The sequence below is a fragment of the Aplidium turbinatum genome, chromosome 3 (assembly GCF_918807975.1).
Source record: "Aplidium turbinatum chromosome 3, kaAplTurb1.1, whole genome shotgun sequence".
NCBI classification, from domain to species: Eukaryota; Metazoa; Chordata; class Ascidiacea; order Aplousobranchia; family Polyclinidae; genus Aplidium; species Aplidium turbinatum.
Window position 1 is genome coordinate 33,016,277 of NC_137474.1, and position 11,543 is coordinate 33,027,819.

The window sequence follows — 11,543 nt, forward strand, 5'->3', positions numbered from 1 at the left end:
AGATGATTTTTTATTATTCAGCTGTGGACAAAGGTTCTGGTTTCTTCAACAACATAAAGGAAACATTGGTTTGAATGAGTTTCAAACAAATTGATAGAAAATCGAGCGATAAACAATTAATGATCGTTTGTGGCATCGGTGGCAGAACCCATGAAATTGGTACCATTGCTAAACATGTAGCCTACCATATTAGACCAATACCATCGATCTAAGCCTTCGGTCCTAAGGCTATTAAAATGTCTACCTCCTTGTTTCTAGGCTTTCACGGTGGAAAGTTCATACAACGTATGTTCAGTTCAGCAGCCCATAACCCCAAGAAGAGCCGTAAACATTTCTTTCTAGAGCGGCATACGGTAGTGTTACTCATTAACATGAGACATCAAGGACTATAGTCGAAGAGCGCCATCACTCCGCAATATAGACGGCATGCCTTTAAGTGTCTTGCCAAAGACATATAGTCACACACTCTCGAGCTGTATCGAACGACGGTCTTTCGAACGTCGAAACAAATGAAAATAAAACTAGAATATCCTTCGCAATCATCATTAGCTTAATCTGCTGAAGGTGCACAAGCCAAAGCTTCATAGCAACAGGTTATAGAACATTTTCCACAACATTGTATGTTTGCATGATATCTCTAGGATATGTTAATTAAGGCCATTATCTCAAACCCTTCCACAATGATGATACTTCAACTTAGCTTGCGCTCGCTCAACAAAACATACATCCTGGAGCTAATGGAGTTTTGAGTGGTGTTGCATGGAGCGAATTTCTTATAAAAAGGTGAGCGTTCAACGAAAGATTATCGAGTTTTTTCGACAGCAAAGAACACACACCGAGATGAGACTTTTGTTGGTTCTTTTGGCGTGCATTGCCGTAAGTCTGAATTTATAGCATATTCGTAATCCATTAGAATGTTGTAGGCCAGGGGTCACCAAATGGCGGCCCGCGGGCCGCATGCGGCCCGTCACGCTGTATCGCTGCGGCCCGCGGAGGTATCAGCGTACAAGTGTAACCAAAAATACTTTCCGAGAAGCATATTTTTGCTTTGCATACGATTCCACCGACCGACCATTCAGATTGTATAGTTCTAAGTGGGGGTCGTTTAACGTTATTCCAATGCGATGTCCAGCCACACTGTCCCAGTGGTTGACTAAAACGTCCGTTTTCGAATTTCGAAATTGTCTGTGAGCATAGGGTTGCTTATTTTAAGTTTGTAAGTGTCATGTAAACACTAGTGTGCGTTTCACCGTTATTGTGTTTCACGAGCAGAGTTCCCTTCAAGCAAGTTTTTGTTAGCAAAATAGGCCGGTGTGCCAACTCAATTTATAATAAATTGGCAAAATATTATATATAAATTTAAAGACTTTTCTGGTTGTATCAAGAAAATGAAATATCTTCTGACAGGTGTTGGTTGAATTACTTCTGGTTGTATTTTCATGAGACAACTTCTGGTTGTATTATGAAAATATTTAGTTTGGTACTGCAAAATGTTGTTAATCAACAATTCTTGCCATGCTGATAAGCACCGCAAGTGACAGTTGTCTAATAATCAAGAAATATGGTTTTATAGACTCTCACAAAAAGATGAAAAACCAACTCATTGCTTTTTTTAGAAGGAACACCTTTCATGAGTTACGATAGAAACGTTTTTTTCGGTGATTTCTACAAGCGTTTGTTTCATGGTGCCTAGTTTGTTTCTCCCTGTTATTGGAGCCTATTTTTCGCTGATATGTTAGCAGCATAGCAGGTCACTGTTGTTGCCTGTATTGCGATGTGTCAAACATTTCTTTGGTTACTGAAACTGTTAATTGCAAGATATCTTTTGCGAAGCAAAGTGACAACATCACTCTTGCTTGGTTGCTGCGGTATTCTAAGATAAATAGTAACAACATGTAACGCTGGATACTGGGTACGAAATGCGTCCATTTCTAGCATAAGAGTCAACCTACCTAAAATTTTATTAGTGCGGCCCGCCACAGCTCTCCTTAGTGCCAAAGTGGCCCGCATGCAAAAAAGGTTGGTGACCCCTGTTGTAGGCTATACGAGATCATTTAAAATTGATTTTAATATTTGCGTTGGAAAATGTTTCGTAGCTACTAAAATCTAACCACAAATATTTATTGATTCAATCGAATATAAAAGTTAACGTATTGTGAAAATTTCAGCTAACCATTGAGAATATGTTGACATGTTTCAGGCCTCAAACGCAGCTTACACCTATAGCTACTACTGTAGCCACAATTTCTACGTCTATCCTACAACATCATGTTACAGATACACTTTCTACTTCCCAAGCACTTGGTGCTCTGCAAGCTACTACTCCCCCATCTTGAAGGTTTACCCCGGTGAAGATTGCGGAAAGGCTGGATGGTCCGGTAAGTAAAACTGTTGAGCATTCTTGTGATCGACGTTTAGTAGATAGACCTACGTATATTATGACAAAATGAGTTTCTATTTCTGATTCAAAATAAAGTCGATCTCGCTATATCTACAGCAAAACCATTGGCTCTTGACATTTCAGAAAAGAGCGTTGCTGACGTCACTAGTGAAGTCAGGAACTGCTTGGCAACCTCCCTCACTAAAATGAGTGCAGCTATGTACACCAAGAGAGACGAATTCATGAAGAAGATTGATGCTATCCATGCTGAATACAAGGAATACTACAAGAAGTACTTGACCATGTACTACGCTTACAGAACGTGAGTTTGTTGATTACACATCATTGCTCATAATCTATAACCTTAAGACAGAGACTTTGTCACCAATCAGACGTTTTCTATTTCAGTTGTGGTGGTTTGATCTACATCAATGATAGAGATGCCAAGATCGCTGCCTACAACAAGAAGCTTGATGAAAAACGAGCTGCAATTTTTGCCAGTTACAACTCTCTCATTGCTTCCAAGATTAAGACTCTTACCGAGTACCATGCTAAGATTGTCAAGGCGTGAGTAACATTTTCTTTAAAAGTTTTCACTTCAGGCCTACTCTGAACCTAATTGTGGAATAATATGTAGACTATTGCTAAAAAACTACAAGGAAATGATGAATGCAGTGATAATTACAATGAGCAATGTTTGATTATAAAAACAATAATGATATTACTGTAGCTTGGCTACGAGGCGATATTATTAAACTTATTAAGAAGCTGGTAAAAAGTAAGGCGCACTGTGGTATGACATCGATTCTAACAGCGAAACATTGCAGCGCTGAAGATTGCTTGAAGACTCGACTTGCAAAGATCGCTGAATACAAGAAGGCTCTTGAAACGAAGATCAACGATTACGTCTCAAAATACGACACTTACCTTTATTCAATCCTACTCAAGAACAAGGAAGGCCTTCGCAAGCTTTTGGCTTCTCTTTTCAGTAATATATTATTTTATTACGTAGCAAAATTCATATTTACAAAATAGCACAATCAAAATCTAACAAACTAACATATTTTCACCCATGCAGGCTTCTCTCGTTATTCAATCAAGCCCAGTGTCAAAGAATAATGCTTCAAAATTTTGTTTCGATACTGTACACCACAAAAACTATTCTGGCTCTGATTCTAAACTGTTAAAAGTAAAGATGGTGTTTCTGGTTTGTTTATAAGTTTTTTCATTTAGCTTTATTTGGGTTTATCATTTTATAGCAAACAAACCTCTAAATCATTGCAAATGCAACCAGCTACCCAAATATCGTAGGCTTTGTTAAGCACATCTCACATGTGATTATTTTGCAGGTGGCGAAGCCGACTGGTGGCTTGGGACCAAAGCTTACTATTCTGTTAACGATTACCACTATCTCGAAAACAAGAAAGTTCAAGCTTTTGTCAGTGCATACAGAATCAAGCTTAACGAATACAAGAACAAGCTCATCAACTACTACACCTGCGCATACCGATGTTACATGTCCAATGCTAGTCTCAGATTCTACAAAAAATCTTATTACAGTAGCTGGTGAGCAAGCTTGTTACAAAGTTATTAGTTATCTTGTAAATACATTTATTATGACATGCTTCATGTAAAACCAAAAACGCAAAAAGTTTAGCAAATAGCGGTTAAATCTATTTCACTCCATTTCCTTGTTTTTTAGCAAATCTCTCGGATGCTGGTACACTTACAAGAGCACTTATGCTTGCAAGCAATACTATCTTGCTCCATTCGTTTATAAGTACAAGTTTGTCACTTACAAGAACTTGAAAACTTGTGACGTCAGTAAGTTACAAAAGTGTCAAAGATTGCAACAAAATATAACAATGTTGTCATACCCTTGCATAGTTTATTGATTAAGCATGAAAGATATCACTTAATTATAATAATAGAATATTTTTCATCCGACTTCACTATTATGTTTTATTCCAACCATCGAAGCAAAAATTCGTACTTGTCGTAACAAAGCAGGGGTCTGAAAAAAGTAAATAACGACAGTAAAAGCAATTTCAAAGCGTGCTCAAAACCGAATGATTTACTGAATGCAAAGATTTGGCACGATAGTAACACTTTGTTGTGACCGTGCCAAACATAAGATATAGGAAAGAGAGTGCGAGTTCGAATAAAAGAAAGAGGAAGTGAAAAAAAGTCATAAAACTCAGGATATAGCTTCGAATATCAAATTAATTTCCACACTAAACAGGCATTTTAAATAAATGTCTCGTAGTAGGACATTGGTAGAGAACATTGCTAAGTCAACTCATTTGTGGTTACAAAAATGATCTAAAAGAAATTGTTACAACAAAAAGAAATCATCTAAAAACTGAAGTATTGCCTTTAACTTGTCATTTTGTAAAATACAAAGACTTTGCTTTCCAGATGCCGCCGCCGGAAGTGTTGCTCCACTCATCGCTGAATTGACTAAGAAGATGGAGGATGCTCTCAAGGAACGTAACACCCAGTTTTACACCTGGAAGAACAAGTGGATCGATTACCACGTTCAATACAAGCTTGCTTTTGAACAATGCGTCAAGGATAGACATGCCGCTTACCTCGAAAGTTTGAGGCGACGATTCCTTTACTGGTAAGTGACAACATGCATCACATTTTTTCATCCAAGCCAACAAAATGAAAAGCATAAAATTGAGAGAAGCTATTTTTCGTAATTTTATTTACATTTAATCGAAATGCAAGAACAACATTAATTCACTGTACATTATCGGGAATATATTCAAAGTTCCTTTTTGATCCATTAAATTTTGTCTCATCTTATTGTAAGCCTAGGCTACGCTTTTTTGTGTTTTATTTGATTTCAGCAATTTTCTTTTTTTAAATACAATCACAACTTTACTTTTAATTCAAATCATAATCCAGTTGGGGCGTTTCTCTGCTTGTGGAATATAATTCAATTGAAAATGGAAAATATCCGGAAATTAAATGCGGAATTAAATGTTGTTATCGTTTCGATAAAAATTAAAATGATTATTTTATTTACTTGCCAACACTTTTTCATAAGTTGCTTGTTTCAGCTCCAGCACTCTTACTGCTTATCAAATTGCTGAACTTGCTAGAGTGAAAAAAGAACTTGAACAAGTTCGAGAGGAAGCTTGCTCAAAGTACTGGCAACAACTCAATCAACGAATTTCCGATTGTTACACGAAGCACCAAAAGTCACAAGATGCTTACGAAAAGGCATTCAAAGCTTACATCGCCACGATCCAAGCCATGTTTGATGCTTGCATTGCCAAGAGAAAGGCTGCTATCGCTGATTATGAGAAGAAACTCAGAGATTCTGTTGCCCAGAAGCGAGCTTACTTTGTCAAAAAAGTAACTGCTGTAAGTATTTTTTTATTGATTATTTGCCAATAAAAATTCTTTACTATAATTGAAATGTGGAATCATAAATAATGATGGCATGAGCAAATAAGTTGTGCTTTTGTGGCACTTTTGTAAAATGTGAGATTGATTAAAAACATTAGCCTACCAAGATATATTTACTTTTTGTATTTGAATGCATGTTATTTACGTTTCTGATTTTATTTTTTAGGCCAAACTTTTCCATATCGAGCAATACTACAAAATGCTCGAGTTTTACTTCGGCACATACGCCACTGATAGAAGCTGGGCCCCACGCATGGCCAATTGCTACGTCGACCTTCTTGTTAGACGATGCAAGAGCTACGAGGCTGACTTCGATAACCACTGGAATGTTCTTATTCCCAAGCTTGTCCAGAACTTCGCTTGTGGTTACACTTGCAAAGTGAAAGCCACATGCGCTCCTGCGTATTATTGTGGCAGCTTTTACAGTTGGGTCTACAGAGCCCCCTGTGCTTCCAGCTACAAATTCACCTACTGCTACTAGTAAGTATCGTTTATAATATGCACAATTGCACATTCAAATTTATCATTCCTTTAAGCATTTAGCTTTTGAGTTTAGATCTACCATGTACAAGTATTGGAATAACCTCAACGTTTGAAAAACAACTTTGGCTATTTATTTAAAAGCAGCCACAAGCAATCTCACCACAATCTGGGAATTGTTTCATTCCATTGAAATGTTTAACTTGAACATGCAATGGGAAAGATAATTATAAATTATGTCTTTCTTTGATCGATAGAATAAAATAGTATTAGTTGTAATTATAAGCTAGGTTGTGTTTCATTTTGCAGAAAAAGACATCAGAAGGTACGCAAAGATAATTCAACGGAATGTTTACTTGACATCTTTTCTTTTGAGATCTCAACTTGTGTCAGGGTATTTCAAAAATGAAATCAAATAAATTGTTTGAACTGTATGATGATCGTGTCTGTGACGTTACCTAGTTGTTAGTGGCAGCCTAGATTTTTAGATAATTTTGAAGAATTTAGGTGAATAAATAAAGTGCAAAAGTTTTCAAATTAGTTTGCAAACAAAAACAAATTTTTAAAAATGCTGAACAGCAACTGTTTTGTCAAGTTTAGATGACAATACTTTCATGAAATTGTTGGTTTATGGTAGCCTAGCACATTTCAAAACGATTTTGATTTGAATGAAAGTAAGATAAGTCATATGGATAAAACACATTTAAAACTAACAATAGAGAAATCTTGCAGAGTTTATTTTTGTTTCGAAAAGTTTTGGTTTGAAGGAATTGCAATAAATAAAAATCTATAAACAATAAATGTTATTAATGCTACAAAAGTGTTCAATACCAAGCAAAAAAGCCAAGCAGAACAGATTATATCAAATATAGTTACTTCATTCTAAACTACCTTCTGATGATTCTCCAGAAAGGGTGAAAAAGGCTGTAAAGTTTTAGAAAATAAAGGCAACACAACATGCTATAGCTGGGTCTACCTAATGCAGGACATCCGGGCTAGGACTGCCAAGGTGCAATTATTCCATCATCAAACAAAACAGGAAAGGTCGAACATTCTCATAAGAAAAGCCAGAGCAGGAGTCTAACGACCGTCTGTGGCTGAACGCAACTAGGAAATCTTTTTCTTCTTTCGTATGAGAGGTTGTTTTTTGGACTACATTTCATTGGATCAAATGTACGGGCATTCTTCGAGCAGCCACTTGATTGTAGAGTCCTCCAGCGTTGACAGGCCAACTGCCCTTGGAGGAGTAAAAGTCGGGCAGTGGTAGAGGATGTGATCTGCTGTCTGTTCCTCTACACCACAGTTGCATGCCGCAGATGTTGATAGGCCCCATTTGTGCATCAAGGAATCGAAACGCCAAACACTAGTGCGGAGGCGATTCAACCGTACCCAGGCAGGTCGGCTGAGCTCCTTTCCTGGTGGCATGGGTCCAGCGTCGGGAACAAAGGTGTGGAGTCTGGAGGTGTTGTCTGTCCACTCCTCTTGCCAGGTATTGGCGATCCAGGATGAGGCACTGGTGTTGTGCTCCAGCAAGGATTGTGCTCCAGCAAGGGTTGTGCTTGAGCGACAAAGGGGCTTCTCGATTTGAGGCGTTTCTTTATTACCGATCTGGTGATGTAGCTGTGGAGCGCGTGGTGTGGCTCCAGTAACCGGCGAGCCAGGGAGAGTGTGGCAGCTTTGCAGCGAAGCTCAGCAGGGGCGATGCCTGAAAGAACTGGTAAAAAATCAGTAGGTGTAGGTTTCAGGCATCCCGATACAATACGCAAGGCGTCGTTGATGGGTATGTCGAGCAAGTGAGTATGAGCACTACGACACCATACAGGGGCGCAGTACTCCGCGGTGGAATGGACAAGAGCCAGGGTAGTGGTGCGCAGAGTAATTGTTGGTGTCGCACCCCAGCTCGTACCTGCCAGTCGACGAATAAGGGCAACGCGTGATGTTACTTTCTTGTGAAGTGATTCCAAGTGGTGTCGGTACGTGAGAGTCCTGTCCAAACTAACACCAAGATAGACTGGTGTGGGGTTAAAGGGCAGAATGTTTCCATCGATGTTGATGGTCAGCTCACGCTTTGCTTCCTTATTGTTTAGATGCAAAGCAGTCGACACCCTTTTAGATTTACTGAGCTTGAGTCTTCACTTGTGGAGGTAGTCGGACATCTTAGCCATATCTTGAGTTAGGGTCATTTTCAGTGGAGACCATTCCGAAGCGTTATGCACCATAGCCAGATCGTCAGCATAGGCATACAGCTTAGATGTTGTTGGTGGAAGTTCATGGATGTAAACATTAAAAAGAAGTGGAGCCAGAACAGATCCCTGGGGAACACCGTTCTTGAGGCGTATTAAGCTAGGAACTAAACTAGGAACTAAACTAGGAACTAAACTAGGAACTAAACTAGGAACTAAACTAGGAACTAAACTAGGAACTAAACTAGGAACTAAACTAGGAACTAAACTAGGAACTAAACTAGGAACTAAACTAGGAACTAAACTAGGAACTAAACTAGGAACTAAACTAGGAACTAAACTAGGAACTAAACTAGGAACTAAACTAGGAACTAAACTAGAACTAAACTAGAACTAAACTAGAACCAAACTTGAACTAGAAAATGATGCTGATCGACCATTCTTCAGCCACACAAAACTAGGAATCATTCAGAAACACAGTCAAAGAGCTGAAAACACTGCGAAAAAACTTCGAGCTCATGACCGAGCTAATTGAAAGAACGTAACGTAATATAACGTTAATCTGCATGTACAATTCAGTTCTTTTGAGGCAAAGAGTTTTACGTGATTACAAGGTGTGCGTATTTGTAATCTGCAAGCAATGATGGGCATTATTGGCGATAATTTACCGGCGATAATCATCGGCGATAAATTTTTATCGCCTATCGTTATCGCTCAATTATTTTTTCAGTTATCGTTTATCGTTATCGCCAAAGGCAATATTTGATTATCGCCGATAAATTTTAAAAAATTGTTGTAAACATTTTATTGCTTTAAAACCCTATCTTAATACGAGCTGTTTTCGTACGCGGAAAGTTCGACACGGGCTATTTTAGCTCCGTGCTAATTAATCGCTAATAACGGGAGCTATGAAAATCACAGAGCCAAAATATTTTGCAAGATAATAGCCATGTGTATTGTGCGTATAGAAATTAAATTTTTACCCAACAAAATTATTGAAATAAAGTGTTTGAGATGAAAAAACGATAGAAAGTCGGTTTTTATTCTAATTTCCCGAAAATAGCTTCAAAATTGACGGTTCGAACGCATATTTTTGGATTATAACATGGAGTAATGCTAAACTAAACAAAAATTTACTTTTCCTCATAAATATAAGGCATTTTTGGGCGTTTTTACATTACAAAGAAACTGCACTAATATTTATAATCTACCATATAATTTGTTTGCTCAAATATCAAGCAGCGAAAGGTCAACTCTGGTTTACCGCTCTTGTCCTGACCCAATTCTCATCGTAGAGAAATAAGCACAGCTTGATATGTCCTATCGTGTCATTGCGAGTGCTAACAGCTTATAGATACTTTGCTTATGTCGATACAACGTTCGGCGGTGTTGCGATACAACCTAAGAAAGTCATGCGTTTGTTTCAAATTGCATTCCTCTTGAATGAATGTTTTTTTGTTACGCAAAACTTTCGCAGGAAATATTGGCCGCTTTACAGCGGTTCACCGTCGTCAGACGTTGAAACAGTACAAACAATTGATCTGTGAAAGTAATGTCTATCAGCGAAAATGGAAACACATAATGTCATCCAGGCACTGTTTATTGAAAATGAAGACATGCAGCTCGTCATTGCATTGAGAAAAACTGACTTATCAAATTCTTCGAAGACAAGAAATTCCAGTCACAAAAAAAATATGACTTGTGCGAAATATTGTACAAAACAGACCGTATTGCAAGTGTAGTAAATTAGCATCGTCAAGTATAATGGTAATGAAATTGAACCGCGCAGCTTTATAAGTAATATTTCGATCAATTTATAGATAGAAAAATACCACGCTTTTGAATAAAACGGTGATGACCAAATACTGTGATTAAAATATCTATTCCCATAATCAACGATAACATGATAAGAACAAATCTTATGATAGCCCGCTATTTCATTATGAAAGCCACTGGTAATAGCAAATTTGAGTTTGCTGTTAATCTATGGTTTCGTCCCAAAAATGTTGACATTGTATGGCGGAGTGACCCACTTAGAATAGGTACATCATCCAATCGTCTATACATGTGTGGTTTGACTAAAGACATGGCTAGCTGCCACCCCTCCACAAAACTTTCGTCTCCCTTGGCTTGTGAAAAGGACAACTCGCGGTTCAAGTAACTAATGATCATCGCATTGACCCGCGCAACGTCTAACTCTAAAATGTAAGAAAATGCAGACACAGTCCATTTTGCTGACTTCGACTTGACGCTATAATATGCCATCTTCTGGTCGACGACATCAGTCCCACCCTTGGTAAAATCGTAGAGCTTGATTATTGCAGGGTTTTTTCTTTCCGTCATCTTTGGTTACTCCAAGGATCGACTGCATGATTGATAAGACCAGAACATTGCGTTTACCGGTAGATTTTGGTTTTTCTGCGTACGACGTAACGGTAATGTGGTTTCTCGACTCCTCCTAGTAAATTTTGGTACTGAAGGCTTCCCAATCAGTGAGAGATTTTAACTCGCTAACCCCTTTTCTATTGCTTTGCCATTTACCAACTAAAGTTATTTTTTGTTCTAAAGCCATTCTGCCTAATCAAGTGAAGTGTAAAAGCGATCAAGGGATATGTTTCGTCCTTGAAGCGAAGAAACTCTGTCCAAATTGTTTACCAACGTTTCCACATATTCCATAGTGGAAGTCAGATAGTGTGGTCCTGGTACACCTACTGGCTTACTCGCATAAGCTATGGCGGTATAGGTGAATGACATACGCGCACTATTTATGCTTCTTAGCAACAAATCATATTTAGCAGGCTTATTTTTTGCCTGAAGCTTATTGCCTGAAGGACACACCAACGCGGGATGGAAACAAAGTCTCATCCAGTGAAAGGAATCTTCTGGTATTAAAATCTTTTCACATTTTCCAGTAAAATATTGGAAAAGTTCTCTGATTGCTGTAAATCGGTCACTTTGCCAGCGATTGGCCCTTGTGCTTTTATCATCAAAACGAATATTTGCAGACAGAAATTTGAATCAGCTCAACGACATTGTCGCACTAAATATAGGATGTCCATATAAATGGGAAAAGCAATGTT

General features: G+C 38.2%; 1 protein-coding gene across 1 annotated transcript; it reads left to right on the forward strand.

The window, feature by feature from the left end:
• Positions 1–820: 820 nt before the first annotated feature.
• LOC145767489 (uncharacterized) lies at positions 821–6,714 on the forward strand. The gene is made up of 11 exons (XM_082579322.1): positions 821–876; positions 2,201–2,378; positions 2,525–2,702; positions 2,789–2,947; positions 3,208–3,368; positions 3,730–3,946; positions 4,083–4,204; positions 4,799–5,003; positions 5,449–5,755; positions 5,967–6,280; positions 6,590–6,714. Coding segments are annotated over exons 1-11 (1,878 nt in total). The 5' UTR covers positions 821–840; the 3' UTR covers positions 6,591–6,714.
• The last annotated feature ends 4,829 nt before the right edge of the window (positions 6,715–11,543 follow it).